Source organism: Pygocentrus nattereri, chromosome 22, assembly GCF_015220715.1.
Source record: "Pygocentrus nattereri isolate fPygNat1 chromosome 22, fPygNat1.pri, whole genome shotgun sequence".
In the NCBI taxonomy this organism is placed as follows: domain Eukaryota; kingdom Metazoa; phylum Chordata; class Actinopteri; order Characiformes; family Serrasalmidae; genus Pygocentrus; species Pygocentrus nattereri.
This window is the reverse complement of record NC_051232.1, coordinates 7759266-7774684: the sequence shown is the minus strand read 5'-3', so window position 1 is coordinate 7774684 and position 15419 is coordinate 7759266. Positions and strand designations below refer to the sequence as shown.

General features: G+C 44.5%; 2 protein-coding genes across 2 annotated transcripts in view; one reads left to right on the top strand and one right to left on the bottom strand.

The window, feature by feature from the left end:
- Positions 1-3137: 3137 nt before the first annotated feature.
- On the bottom strand, positions 3138-6961 carry slc25a4 (solute carrier family 25 member 4). The gene is made up of 4 exons (XM_017681756.2): positions 6770-6961; positions 4402-4888; positions 3992-4132; positions 3138-3736 (listed from the first exon to the last, which is right to left on the bottom strand). Exons 1-4 carry the CDS (start codon positions 6881-6883, stop codon positions 3579-3581), a joined length of 900 nt encoding a protein of 299 aa, XP_017537245.1. The 5' UTR covers positions 6884-6961; the 3' UTR covers positions 3138-3578.
- Positions 6962-11941: 4980 nt separating this feature from the next.
- si:ch211-197n1.2 (EF-hand calcium-binding domain-containing protein 6) overlaps positions 11942-15419 on the top strand; it is a 59882-nt gene continuing 56404 nt past the window's right edge. Inside the window, exon 1 of the mRNA XM_017681744.2 lies at positions 11942-12875. Within this exon, the coding sequence (XP_017537233.1) occupies positions 12611-12875 (265 nt within the window). The 5' untranslated portion in view covers positions 11942-12610. The remainder of the gene's footprint in view (positions 12876-15419) is intronic.

The window sequence follows — 15419 nt, the reverse complement described above, 5'->3', positions numbered from 1 at the left end:
ACGCTGCAAATACGGTACACGTCCCATTACTTTCGGTGCGCAACTGTTTGGAACGTGTTTGGAAAGAAATGAAGCATCAAGTGTAAAATATGACACGTTGTATGTTTAACGGTTTCATTCTTTTCCGCCGTGTTACACTCAGCACGCAAGCAGCCGTGCAGTGAAGTGAGCAGAAAATACGGTGTTTTCCTCTTTTTTAGGAGAAAATGAGCCGAATCTGACCGGGAGTGGGAGCTGTGCGTCAGCAAGTGTGGTTCTAGCTGCTCAGAGATGTTTAGAGGACGTTCCTCTCTGTCCGTGCCTGTCGCTGTGCAGCTCACTAAGCAGCCTTTATGCATGTGTGATTTAGAGTAAAAGCCCCCGGCGGCCGTTAAACCGCGGACCGTAATTGGGGCAGTTCGTCTGGACGATGCTGAAGATTAAAGTTATATATTTGATATTGTTGATCTGTTTCTTTTGGTATTGAAATAAAAGTCCTGGAACAGCTGTGCAGCGCTTGAATGCCTCATACGCACTTTCACGGCCACTACAGGGCCATCTGCATTCCTGACCACGCTGACCACGCTGACCACGCTGACCCCTTTCACTCTCGTTAGCTTGCAGACAGACCGAAGCTGTTCCTGCTGGCGCGCAGTGAGAGTGACTCGTCACTCACCGTGTTTTATTGCATTGCTGGACCCACATTAGGTCAGGGACCCATTAGTATTCCTGTAGCAAGGGTTCCTTTATGATGACGGTTCTAGGTAACTTTGAGGTGATGGATCTTGGGGATGTTCTTATGTTGGTCACAGTCGTGTCAAGCCTAGTTCTAATGACTTATAATCATCACTGACAGTGTCATTTACATCAAGAGCAGCTCTACAGGTTCTGCTTCCTACTGAAGAAGGGTTCTTTAGGGTTCTTTAGTAAGGAAAATGGATATTTAGTTCAAGAGCAGGTCTACAGGTTCTGCTTCACTACTAAAGAAGGGTTCTTTAGGGTTCTTTAGTAAATAAATGGACATTTAGTTCAAGAGCAGCTCTACAGGTTCTGCTTCACTACTGAAGAAGGGTTCTTTAGGGTTCTTTAGTAAATAAAATGGACATTTACTTGAAGAGCAGCTCTACAGGTTCTGCTTCACTACTAATGAAGGGTTCTTTAGGGTTCTTTAGTAAATAAAATGGACATTTACTTGAAGAGCAGCTCTACAGGTTCTGCTTCGCTACTGAAGAAGGGTTCTTTAGGGTTCTTTAGTAAATAAAATGGACATTTAGTTCAAGAGCAGCTCTACAGGTTCTGCTTCACTACTAAAGAAGGGTTCTTTAGGGTTCTTTAGTAAAGAAAATGGACATTTACTTCAAGAGTAGCCCTTCAGGTTCTGCTACACTATGTATATATGAAATGCATTAATACATACAAATGCTTTAAATATATAAATGCGTAATATATAGCACATTTTAGTGTGACAGCTCAGGAGGGATGCGAGTGCATTTTTACAGGGGCGTGATAAATTACGGTAACTTTGATTGGGGAAAATCCCCCCCAGGCTAATTCAATACGTTTGAATGGCTGTGGTCCAATTCTGGACTTGCATGTGGATCACTGTATTCCTGGGACTTATTGCGCTGGAAAACTTTTTGGGGTCTGCCGATCAGATTTTTTATCATTGGACTATAGAAATATATGGGTTTGTTAGGAGTTGTATAAGAAACGTTGTTAAACTACATAATTATGGGGGATTGTGTGGAAAGCAAGGCTTTGAGAGAAAGTCGTACACCTCAGCTACGCACGGCGTTAGGCCACATTTTGAGTTTTACAGATCAGCAGGTTTACAGCTGCGCCTCATCTGTTCAGGTAAGTTATATATTCACCATAACTGCTTCAATAACGAACAAAATGACATGTTTCTATTTTTCTGTCTTTTGTGATAGTTTATTAAAATAAAGTGGAGTCATCGAGACACGAACGGATTGAGGCCTCATTTCTTTAAAAATAGATTTTTTTAGTGTTGTGCTTTGATTAATATCACTATTTCTGAATTGTATGAGATAAATTATACATTCTGTAACACAAGATTCAGCAGAGGGGAGTTTATCCCAGGTGATCTATCCCAGCGAGGCAACTTGCTCCAATTTAGATTATATATATATATATATGTATGTATATATATATATATATATGTGTATATATATGTGTGTGTGTGTGTGTATATATGTATATGTAATATACATGCTATAAAAACAAAACTGCCTGCCTTTCCTGTTTGTTTTCTGTAACTGTGTTTGAGTTTGTGCTTCATCTTGTACAAGACCAACTCAATCACAGATACAGTTTAGCTTTACAGTAAATAGATGTTGTTCTTAAGGGGGGACCCCCTTAGGAAACCACACAGGTTATAAGTAGCTGCCGTCGTAAAGCCTTAAGTGTGTCTGTTCTTTTTTGTCCATGTTTATAGATACGCATGTCATACAGTGTCTGAATCCACATAAGCAAGTCTGTGATCGAGGTTTGTGATTATTTACAGTTGTAATGCCTCATTTTGTTGGTTTGAAATGAAAAGTGAGCACATCCTCCACAGAGAACATGTTTACTATTTGTTTGCATAAAAGCAGCAAATGTGGCTTGTGTGAAAGTAATGGCACATTTTACACGACATGCGTTGTTTTTCCCAAAAGGTTAAAAACTGCAAATGAATGAAAATAGTGCCTTAGAATTTGAAGAAAACATACCATATGTACGTTTGCTCATGTTATGAAAGTACCTGATTTTTTGCTTATAAAATATAATTTTTTTGCATATAAAATGTCTTGTTTGGCCTCTTAAACAGAAAACCTTGTTTCTATTGCAAATTTGGCTAATAGAAAGCACTGAACATGTGCTGGTATGCCTCAGGTGTTCACTTGGCTTCTACAGTGTGAGCTTTGGGTGTTTAAGAAAATCAGACAAAGGCCAACTTGACTGTTAAGAGAAATGGAATTGGCCTTAGAGTTGAACCTTTGTTGTCTACATAAGCATGAGTGCAAAACTAAAGAAGCAAACTTACCTGATAGTGTTACCTGATCACGAATATTTTTTTGTATCTTATTCCTTTTAATGTCTTGTCCTGGTACAACTATGCTAAATAGTTTTGAGTAAAACAAGGATGACAAACCAAAGCGTTATGTTTATGGTTTTGTTTTTATCTTTATTAAAAGAACACTTATAAGGTGGACAACGCCACAAGAATAGTCGGCCTTCCAGTGTACGGCCGCTTCCACGCTCACGCTAGCCATGGGGTTTCTAAATGGAACAAAAAAATAAATAACAAAAAAAAATCTTTCCATTCCGAGAGTAATCGGACCGACGGGAAAATTGTAATCTGATATGCAGTGGCTAGAGTTAAATATATTTACAAGGGATTAGGAGTGGGTGATGAAGTGGCCGCTTACTCTCGCTCCCTCAAACATTCACACATGCGCCATGTCTGGGCTAGTTCTCTTAAGTGGGCTGCGCATCTACCCCCGTTCATTCCGCCGAGTGGTGGTATCACGCTACAGGATTAAGACAAAACACGGCGTCAAAGGGTCTCCTTCGGTGGGATGGGTTTGGACAGAGAATGTTTATGTGTACTTCTTGATCTCATCATAGAGGACGAGCACAAAGGCACCGCCCATGCCCCTGAGCACGTTCGACCAGGCACCCTTGAAGAAGGCTCTTGGACCCTCATCCTTGGTGATCCTCTTCCAGCAGTCGACTGTGCCCTTGTACATGATGTCGGCTGTTGGAGGAAAGACAATCGTTTAAATCGAAATTTCATGCTTGAAGTGTAGCTGCATACATGCAGTGGTACCCAGTCATGGTCAAGTTGCCTAGCTTATCCCTTGCCCAACACTCCTGATGCCACTAATCGGCCAATTAGCAAGTGCTTTGTGAGTAGAAGTGAGTGCATCCAAGCAGGGAAAACACCAAAACATGCTTGGCACCAGTACTAGGCCTGAAAAACCGCTGCATGCTGTAAAAAGCCTAAGCTCACCTCCTTTGCGTCCTGACTGCATCATCATACGACGTCTGACAGTGTCGAAGGGGTAGGAGATGAGACCAGCAACAGCAGTGACAGTCTGGGCGATCATCCAGCTGACGATGATATGTGTGTTCTTGGGATCTGGGAGCATGCCTGGAAGACAGTGTCCATAACCACTATTAACCTTTAATGTTTATATGTTCACTAACTTATTTACAAAGGAACCGTCCACCCTAATGTGTAGTGGTCCCCAACCCACCCCTCAGCCACCACTAGACGTTCCACATTCGTGCGGTGTCCCAACACTGTAGTGCAAAATTGTGAAACATCTGGTGGTACCGTGGGATCGGACTTGGAATTGCTGGTGTACAGTGCACCACAAACAGTTGTGTAGGTTTTCCATTGGCTTTTACGCTGCTTACCTTTGGCTGTGTCATAGATACCGAAGTAAGCGGCTCTGTAGATGATGATACCCTGGACAGACACGTTGAAGCCGAGGTACAGACCCCTAACACCGTCTGACTTGAAGATCTTTGCGAGGCAGTTGCCAAGGCCGGTGAACTCTCTTTCTGCAGCCCCTTTACCAATATCGGCAGCTAGCCTGGTCCTGGCGAAGTCCAGTGGGTAGACGAAGCACAGGGAGGTGGCACCGGCAGCACCACCGGAGGCCAGGTTACCGGCAAAGTAGCGCCAGAACTGCTTATTCTTGTCCACTCCACCGAGGAAGATCTTCTTGTACTTGTCCTTGAAGGCGAAGTTAAGGGCCTGCGTTGGGAAGTACCTGATGACGTTGGCCAGGTTGCCTCTCCAGAAGGATAGGAAGCCCTGCTCTTTGGGGATCCTCATTGTGCAGTCGATGATGCCTTTGTACTGCATGTCGGCCGTGATCTGCTTGCTGGCATGCTGGACCTACACCGGCAGAATATTTGGTGTTAAGAGTCGCCTAAAGGTGGAATGCAGATCTCTCTGTATTTATATAGTAACTTTCTTATTACTTTGTAAATAATGTCCTTTGTTCCCATTTTATGGTTTTTATTTTGTGCTATTTTAATTATTTTAACAGCGTTTTCAAGTTTCTCAGCAACTAATTCAATACGTTTGAATGGCTGTGGTCCAATTCTGGACTTGCATGTGGATCACTGTATTCCTGGGACTTATTGCGCTGGAAAACTTTTTGGGGTCTGCCGATCAGATTTTTTATCATTGGACTATAGAAATATATGGGTTTGTTAGGAGTTGTATAAGAAACGTTGTTAAACTACATAATTATGGGGGATTGTGTGGAAAGCAAGACGCCTGGCTTTGAGAGAAAGTCGTACACCTCAGCTACGCACGGCGTTAGGCCACATTTTGAGTTTTACAGATCAGCAGGTTTACAGCTGCGCCTCATCTGTTCAGGTAAGTTATATATTCACCATAACTGCTTCAATAACGAACAAAATGACATGTTTCTATTTTTCTGTCTTTTGTGATAGTTTATTAAAATAAAGTGTAAATAAAATAAAGATAAATTATACATTCTGTAACACAAGATTCAGCAGAGGGGAGTTTATCCCAGGTGATCTATTATCCCAGCGAGCCAACTTGCCCCGATTTAGATGATGTATATAAAAATTTTCTCAGCAACCCATTAAATGGTCATTTATTACAAGTGTTTTACTTGGCTTGTAAAAGCTGTTATGTAAATGCTATGCCTGAAAGTTTATATTATACAGCGTTCAGTTCAGCAGCATATGCTCAGTGCACAACCCTGCATTTGCTATCGGATATCAGATGTCTATCCCAGTTGTCACCAACCCTCCATCCTGGAGATCCACCATCCTATGGGGTTTAGTTCAAACCCAGATCTGCTTCCCCTGCTCCAGTTAAACGGCTGCAGTAAAGCTGGATCTTTCAGACGACGGTAATCAGCTGGGTTAGGTCTGCTGGTTGAGGGTCGGGTGCTTATCTGTGACTCCTCAAATCTCAGGGCGTTTGCATTTAAGGCCTGCCTTGGAGTCGCATGTTTGTCTGACTTAATTCAGTTCTGCAGTAATAACACTGCTACCCGTTTCAAACCGAGGATCGGCTCTCAGCCCTGTCACACTTTCTCATTCCAAGAATTAGATCTGCCTCCTGCACGAGCCGGGGTGTGATGGGATGGGGTAAGTGGGGGTTGGGGTTTGGGGGGGGTGGGTGCAAGTATTGGGTTGCAAAGATCTCGCTATTTTTAGCTCGAAACACGTTTTCCACTGGTCTGAACGCACATGACTGCTTGTTAATTTTTCGCTGAAGGCAAAATAAGGATGGACAAAAATGAGAATAACTCACATTTTAAAATATACAACGTTTCAAATATCGCTGAGTTATTTACATCAACTGATCCAGAATTCCATCCCAGCTTAGCGCGAGTTAAACTCAGGATTCAATGCTGAATCTTCAAGATCCCCACCACCGTCCGCTCCACGTAATCTGAGGGTCACTCGTGAGTTCAAGGACTGCCTCGCTATAGCTCACCTGTCGCAGGTAGGACAAATTAGGGACTAACGAAAAACGCAATTTGGCGAAAGATGGAAGGGAAAGGTTGAGTCAGCTTTCCTTGCAGCTTGACCTCCTACAGCTTGGCTATTAGAAGAGCAAACAGACCCCAGTACTGGATAAAAAACAGAAACACCATCTAACAGTACTAACAACTCGACTTTAAAGGGAAACTATCAAGAGTCCAGACTGGATACAAACGAAAGCGCACATGTGACTCTTAGCGAGGGCTGCTTCGAGTGAAAACTCAAGGAAAAGCCCACTCTGTCCTACCTGGAGCAACAGCTTGACTCTCTCAATGGGCGCTACGGCCGTTTTGGAGATGGCCGCGGCGATACCGCCGGCCAGGAAATCCTTCAGAAAGCTCACTACACCTTCAGCAGCCATGGTTCCTGTAGACTTTTACGCACGGGTCCAGCAGAGGCCTTCCAGATGCCCAGCGCCCTCCAAATGGACGAAGCGCGCCGCTGTGCGCGCCTAATAAAAGCCCCACGTGGTCTCGCGAGAGCGCGGCGCTGACGGAGGCGCGGGCGCGTCGAACCGGGAGCCGAGCGCGAATAAATTTCCGAGGGCAGGGGTCGAGCTCCAGCGCCATGAGCGGTATAAATAGTGTCCGTGCCGCGATTTGGGGGCGTTTAAAGGACGAATCCAGGCTGCCCCTTGGCATTTCTGCAGAGTTACGACTTATTTCCACGGCTTTGTTTGTCGTGCGTAATGGTGCGGCACCGTGGAGCCGACGCGCTTTTACGCACGGATACGCTGTGGGCAGTAATAATGGACCGGTCGGTTGTTTTTATACGCAAACGCCCGTTTCACTAAAGCGTCATTATGACTCCACATCCCTTTAATATAAACCTCCTTTCTGCTCATATCAAGCAGAACCGAGTGACAGCTGAACTATCAGACCGTCTGCGTCATCATTTCACACCTAACACTCCCCCGCTGAAAAAGCCATGAAACCACTCAGTGTTTGTGTTGGTTCCTGATGGTCTTGTGGTGTGTTTTGGCTTTTTAATGGGTTGATGTTACGGTGTGAAGGTCCCTAATGGTTTAACAGGTGACCAGTAAATGGATTGGATGGTCTCCTAATGGGCTCTAAAGGTGTTCTACAGGGCACTAGTGGTCTCTATTGAAAACCATTAAGCCAGCTCCCATTATTTGTTTAAGCCCTGGTGGTCTCTGGTGGTCTTATGTTATCATTTCATGGTTTTTGAACTGAGCCTCACTCAACTGTCCTTTCAGAATCTGAACTGACCACTGTGAAGTGACCCCTGTTTGGCGCGCGCCCTTAAGGGGGTGAAGCTGGGGGTGAAGCTGCACTTCGCCTCGGTTATCGGATCCGTTCCCCCCTGAAAGGTCTCTGGCACCGCGACCATGTCCGGCGATGCGTAATTACGCGCGGTGCACGTGGCCAAAGCGCGCGGTGACGGCGTTCATATGCATATAAATAAATAAATACAGTGAAACAAAGTGGTATCTGAAATAAAATGTATCTGCTTGGTTTATACAGTCCAGTCTTTAAGCCTCTTGGTCAAATGACATGTTTTGTTGGTTTTCTAGGTGAGAATGTATTAACGCCCCCATTCAGTGCCCTATTTTATATTGTCTGATTTATGTCTATTATAATAGGTTCCGTATTTAGGTTCTCTGTGCAGGATGTTTTCGCCTTTCCGCTCATAAACTCAACAAACGAACCACCTAAAGACTCTGTTTGTGTATTATAATATAAGACCACCAGAGACCATCAGGATCAAAAAAATAATGGGAACTAGCTCAATGGTTTTCATTAGAGACCACTGGTGATCCCATTAGGAGACCATCAAATCCATTTAGAATCAGCTATTGGTCACCTGTTACATACATCATTAGGGACCAGGGGTGTTCAAACTTTTGCACGCGGCTGTATAAAGAACCAAAAAGAGGGTTTTAGATTTTTCCTTTCTTTGTTGTTGTTTTTGTTTTGAAATTCTATTGTTTAAATGAAATTATCGCTGCTGTCAGAATGAAATCTCATATCTCCAAACTGGTGAATTTACAGGAGAAGGAAAAAACTCACTTTACTTTTAATGGAAGTCAATGGAACCAGACGTCTTTCCAAGTCATTTTGGGCCATTTCCTTTGGCCAATTCATCATGAAATTTACACACAGTGTAAAGAACAACAAGCTTTTTCAAATAATAATGAAAACTCAAAAATGACAAAATTTGGAAAATTGGAAAATTTTCCATACTGTATGAGGTTTTTTTCCCACAGCAGAGATATGCTATTTTGTGTAGACATAATAATAATAATAATAATAATCTGGTGGAGGCAGCTGTAGCATCTTTAGGTGGTTCTCTATGCAGTATATCATTACTAAAGAACCTCTGAAGAACCTTTTAATTACAGTGCAGGTCTTTCTGATATTCATACACACAGGGCCGTCTCTCAAACTGCCTCAGGCTCTTTAAAGGGCCCATTTAAACAATAGTAAAAGCAGATTGTGGTCAGAAGAAAACCTCGTATCTCCAAAACGGGAACTTCACAGGAGAAGCAAAAAACCTACTTTACTTTTAATGTAAGTCAATGGAACCAGACGTATTTCCAAGTCTTTTTGGGCCGTTTCTTTTGGTCCAGTCTTTATGAAATTTACACACCATGTAAAGAACACCACGTCTGTTTAAAGTATGGCAAAAACTGAAAATCGACAAAAATGGGGATGCGAGGTTTTCAGCAGCGAAATCTTCCTCAGTGAGATGAGTAGTGATGTAAACTGAGTCAGTGCTAAAGCCCCCCACTCCCAGTCCACACAGCCAGACGGCTAAACTGCGCAAACAGGTTTGACTTCATTGTTTCTGTGACGTAATGAAAAAGCAGGTCATTTACATTCATCTAGCCCAGGACCACCTATGTCTGTGTAGCCCCGCCCATTCACACTGACCTCACCAGGCAGGGCCGCACAGCTGTGGTCCTGGAGGGCCTGCGTCCAGCACAACTTGGTGCTTTACCTGCTCAAACTCACCTGAGCCAACTGAGCTGAGACTACCAAACCATGCTAGACCCCAGCCATGCTGGACCCCAGCCATGCTGGCCCCCAGTCCCATTTCACCCCTCTGTTTTGCCTGTTTACGTCTAGGGGTGGGTTGTCCCGATTCTTGTAGAGATAGAGGGGCGCAGTGTCGGGGCTACATGGCCTTCCAAACGAAGGTTTTTCAGAGACTCTAAACAGAGTGATGTACGAAAGAAAGAAAACACAACAAGTTGGCAGAAACAAGAGACCAAAGAAACCCACAAATGTGAGAATTTTCTCAGTTAAAAAATTCAGATAATCTCTTTTTATCTTACTTTAACCCTTCTGCTGCCAAATGAAGGCTAAAGCAGAGCTAATAGCAGGTTTTACAGTGATCTGGCTGTGTTTGTGCGGTATTTCTGGGTTGTGGATTGTCAGAGCTGGCTCTCTCACTCTGGCTAGTGACGGCAGGTTCTGCTGAGTGTTCTGATGTGTGTCGTGTGGCAGTTTTAACCCTTTGTTTATAATATGAAGACTAAAAGCAGAAGTGTGATATAACAGTAGTGAGTGGGTTTGGGTGATTTTGGAGCTGGTCTCTGGCTGACAGACGGTCACAGGTGGATGAAATCACTCTGGATGATGAGTCAGAGTCTGAAAAGTGATCTGATTGTGAATCATGTCGCTGTTTTAGCCCTTTGTTGGAGTATAAAGGGCAAAAAGCCGAGCAATAGTATCAGGATTGTAGGTGATTTTCCAAGCCAAATTACTCACTGACGCTGACATCACAGCTCGATGGCGTCAGTCTACCTAGTCAGAGCTGGGTCTGTCAAATGTCCCGGTATGGGGATTGTGCCTGTAGCTTAAACCGCTCTGAAGTTATGAAGACTAAAAGTGACCTATGACACCTGAGGTGCCGAAATGTGTATGGTGGAACAGGATCACTGAAGAATTAGGGGGGATTGATAATAAATAACTGCCCCCCTATTTGAAGGCGTATGATCCCTAAATGTAACTAAAGCCCAGCAGTGAGGAGCTGAACTTTCCCCTCCTCTGCTGTCCCTGCAGACGGGCAGGGTCGCCTACAGAGCAGCGCTGGTAGCTGTTAATGAAGTGATGCTCTTTTATTAGAGGGTCTCATTTCAGAGGGAAGATCTCAACCACTGCCCTGTAGCTCAGGAACAAGGGGCAAAGTGACGCACGAAAACCAGGGGTAGGGGTAACAAGGGGAAATGGGACTGGGCCTTTGATTCTAAAGAGTGGTTAGAAGGTGGGGGTGTAAGCAGGAGAGGGGCAAAAACCCACTTCAAGTGGATGTGCAGCTGCAAGGCCTGCAGATTTACCAGATGAATGACGGAAGGAGGGAACGTGTTTAATACAGGTCTCCAGGACGTTAGTGACCAGTAAACACTAACAAATGGCCTGATCTGGCTCTGTTGCTTGGGTTGCTTGGCGATGGGCCTCCAGCCTGGTTCTCTGTGTTGCTGAAACAAGAAGGCCGTAATTAAAGCACAATGGGAATCAAGGCACATGCCAGCAGGCCGGCTCCTGTTCATCACCGAGAAAGAGGACGTTATGTTACACAGTCGTGCAGGACGCAGCCTTTAGTCTCAGGCAGGGAAAAGGAGCTCCACTGACCACAGAGTCCAAACCTGTAGCTCTACAGTTACAGACTGTAGTCCATCTGTTTCTCTGATACTCTGTTACCCTGTTCTTCAGTGGTCAGGACCCCCATGGACCCTCACAGAGCAGGTACTATTTGAGTGGTGGGTCATTCTCAGCACTGCAGTAACACTGACGTGGTGGTGGTGTGTTAGTGTGTGTTGCGCTGGTCTGAGTGGATCAGACTCAGTGTTAAACACCTCATTGTCACTGCTGGACTGAGAATAGTCCACCAACCAAAAATATCCAGCCAACAGCGTCCTGTGGGCGGCATCCTGTGGCCACTGATGAAGGACTAGAGGATGACCAACCCAAACTGTGCAGCAGCAGATGAGCTGTCATCTCTGACTTTACAGCTACAAGGTGGACCGACGAGGTAGGAGTGTCTAATAGAGTGGACAGTTAGTGGACACAGTGTTTAAAAACTCCAGCACTGCTGTGTCTGATCCACTCGCACCAGCACAACACACACTAACACAACGTCAGTGTTACTGCAGTGCTGAGAATGATCCACCACCCAAACAGTACCTGCTCTGTGAGTGTCCATGGGGATCCTGACCACTGAATGACAGAGAAACAGATGGACTACAGTCTGTCGTTGTAGAACTACATACGGGCACCTTGTGAAGGGATGACGTCTACGCGTCTAGACTCCTGCCTTTGCGCCTTGTCTCGAGCTCCTGTTCACGCGCGTCACGACTCAGTCTCGCGCGCGCCTGGCGTTGCCACGGGCAACCTCATGGCAAAAACAGTCGCGAGAGCGAGGCGAGGGTCATTAAAGCGTTTCCCCACCGAGGCTTACGGGCGCTGGCTGGGCGCGAGCGGACTCCGCGCGCTCCGGAACGCTCGTGCGTAAAGCGACCTCGAGTCATTTTTCGCCCGTTTGCGTGAAAAAGGAGGTAAAAACACGCTTTGCGTCATTTTACACTAGAAAAAAAAAACTTTATTTTCCTGCCTTCGCGCTTTTTATCTGCAGAAAAATTCATATTTACTGCAATGTATATCAGAAAAAGCCACAGCAGGTCACTTTTCGACCCTTGCCTCTCTTAAAGCAAAGGCATCTAACTCTCTGCGGCCTTTTGCGCGTGAAAAAGTGAGGAAAACTCACATTTTTAACCGTTTTACACCAGAAAAAAGCAGCAACATTTGAATTTGCATGCCTTTAAAGCAAAGAAACCCCGTTTATTGGCGTTTGGAGCGAGGAAAATACACGTTCTGCTGCAGTTTTCACTGGAAAAAGCAACAACAGTCCAGTTTTTCAAACTTCTGCACTTCATGCAGCAAAGCAGCTTGTCTTTTTCTGCCATTTTTTGCTCCAGATGAAGCCTTTTTGCTGCTTTTTGCACCAAAACCAAACGAGGACAGTACAACCTTCGCCACACTGAGCGGTGGAAATTTCACTGTTTCTGCATTTTCACTACACTGAGCGACGAAACCCCTCTTCACAGTAGATACAGGCTCCAGGCATGACCACCAGAGTGGCCTCAGTTGCCCGGATGTGGCTCCCAGCCATCCAGCACCCTTCGTCCAGACTGGCACACCCAGACAACATTTCGGTCAGCGGCTGCAGCACCCTGGCTCCGTCCACCCCTCTGTCGCTGGTCAGTGGGAGCCTGGATTCTCCGTTCCGGAGCCAGAGCGTGGTGAGGGACTTCCGTTTTGGGCCGGAGAAGGGTCCCGCGGCGCGTGACGACCAGGGCCACATGCAGGGGACAGAGTTGCCCATGCTGGGTCAGTAGCCACATTGACATACATGTTCTACAGTCCAGAACACCACCTAGTCTGTGGGCTAGCTTGAAGGGCAATTGGTGATTTTCCAAAATTTCTACATAATTAAATGGTTAAGATGTAAACAGAGTCATTCAGAGTGGTTTGTTGGGAAACTTAGACTCAGAACCGTTCACAGTGGTGGTGATAGGAACCAGACGTCCCCCTCTAAAAGCTCCTCACAGAAAGTTCCTACATGAAGTGGTTCTGAATTCATGGCCTGGTGACTGAGACGCTGATATTTTTATGATAGTTTTGTTAGAAAGGTTTGGCCTAAAATGTAAGTTAATCCATGTATTTTTAACCATTCATGGTGCAGGGACACATGCAGGGTCCATATAAAGCTCAGAAGACTCGTGTAGGTTCTCTGGATGGTAAATAAAGCGTCTGTGTTGTAGTCATGGCGACGTCTGGTTCCCATCACCACCACTGTAAAGACGTCTGAACCACTTCACACCAAACCCACTCTGAATTCCTCTGTTTACATCTGAAGGTTTGAATCATGCAGAAATTTAGAAAGTTTTGTGGAGTTCTCCTTTTAAACAGACGGGTCATTTTTTATATACACACTTTCCTTCACTGTCCAGATGAATGCAGACACCACTGAGCAGAGGAGGGCTAACCCACAGTCAGACATTCCCGCTGTGGATAATGGGAACACAACGTCACCACGTGCGGAAATGTCCGGTTTTGACCCCATCTCTTTTCAAAGGGCAATTCCACTGATTTTTTCAAAATTCCAGTATATTTGGTGGTTAGAATGTAAACAGAGTCGTTCAGAGTGGTTTGGGGTGAAACGCTCCGTTCTAGAGACACTTCCCAAGTCAGAGTGGTTCACAGTGGTGGTGATAGGAACCAGACGTCCACCTGTTTTCAGACTCAGCGTCATCGACTTTCCATATAAAACTCACAGACACACATATTATGTAAGCTGCTTATCCTACTGGGTCGCAGGGGGTGCTGGAGTCTATAGCAGTGGTCAATGGGGGAATACTTATGTCGATTTATTACTGATAAATTAATATATTACTGATATATTGATATAATACTGATCATTCACATAGAGTATAATCCTGATTTTTCTAACAGTTTTTATTAAAAGTTTTTATTAAAAGCAATAAGCCTCTTGAGGCCATGCGTTACTGTGGTTTTATTAGAAGGAAGGGGAACAAAATCGCAGTAACACGGCCTCTCGTGGCTTATTGCTTATCTAGAACAGAGCATTTCACCTTAAACTACTCTGAAAGGCTTTGTGTACATCCTAAACATTCAAATATGCAGAAATTGGGGAACAATATGTCTGTAATCCTGCATTAGGAGCTACCGCACTGCTGCGTTGTGATGGGGAGTCGATTCCACAAGAATCGATTCATCGACTCAGGGTGTTAGATTCAACTCTTGGCCAGTGATTCGATTAGTCGAAATGCTTGGAATCGACTCTTCGACTTTTTTCGTCCGTTTTTTCGGCAAATCTTCATTTTTTGATTAGGACTGCAGTAAACACAGTGTGTTTACATGCACTTAATAATCTGATAACTGCAGAAAATCTGATTTTGTCAGTAATCCGATCTTAGAAGCAGCCAATATACTCACAGATGAAGACGTAAATGTAACGTAAAACTCAAAAAAAAAATTTGCACCACTTTACCTGAAAATCTGAACATACATCGTCTATAAGATGAAAAATATTTAAACCTTTCATTTCGTTAATGACTCCTGAGTCGACTCCTTCGATTCCACTGGAAAGATTTGAGAGTTGGAATCACCTAAAGCTTTTACTCCGGATTCAGAATTTAACAGAAGCCTAGCGGGTTCAGACCCAATGGTCAGCCGAACCAAAAAGGTTTAGGATGGTTTAATATCTGCTGGGTGCCTTTATCGCCAACTTTCTTAGTTAAAATGAGCCGCAGTCGAGGGGTCGACTCCTTCGATTCCACTGGAAAGATTCGAGAATCGGAGTCAACTAAAGCTTTTTCTTTGGATTCAAAATTTAACGGAGGTCCAGCGGGTTCAGACCCAATGGTCAGCCGAACCAAAAACGTTTAGGATGGTTAAATATCTGCTGGGTCCCTTAATCACCAGGTTCCTCGGTTAAAATGAGCCGCAGTCGAGGAGTCGACTCCTTCGATTCCACTGGAAAGATTCGAGAGTCGGAGTCAAATGCGCGTCGGCGCGCGCAACGACGCTTTTACCTCAGATTCAAAATTTAACGGAAACGTAACGGATTCAGACCTGATGGTCGGCCGAGCCGCTGCAGCTGAGGAAAATAGCTTAAAGTTTTTGTCTGATATTGTGAAAAATATCGCTTTTAGACAGATTGACAGGCTCATAATGACAATGTCAGTATAACTTTGATCAATTAACACGAGTTGATAATTAATTCACGTTTATGTTAATATGAGCTAACGTTAGCAGCTTCAGCGTCAGGTAAGTTAAGCGAACATGAGTGTCAATTCCTTTCAAATTTAGCCAGATAGTCTAGATAAGCTTATCCTAGCAGAGAAAGAC

Coding starts and splice junctions, on each gene's coding strand:
- slc25a4 (XM_017681756.2), bottom strand. CDS start 6,883: ATGGCTGCTGAAGGTGTAGTGAGCTTTCTGAAGGATTTCCTGGCCGGC. Junction 4,889..6,769: donor GAGTCAAGCTGTTGCTCCAG/GTAGGACAGAGT, acceptor CTGCCGGTGTAG/GTCCAGCATGCCAGCAAGCA. Junction 4,133..4,401: donor TATCTATGACACAGCCAAAG/GTAAGCAGCGTA, acceptor ACTGTCTTCCAG/GCATGCTCCCAGATCCCAAG.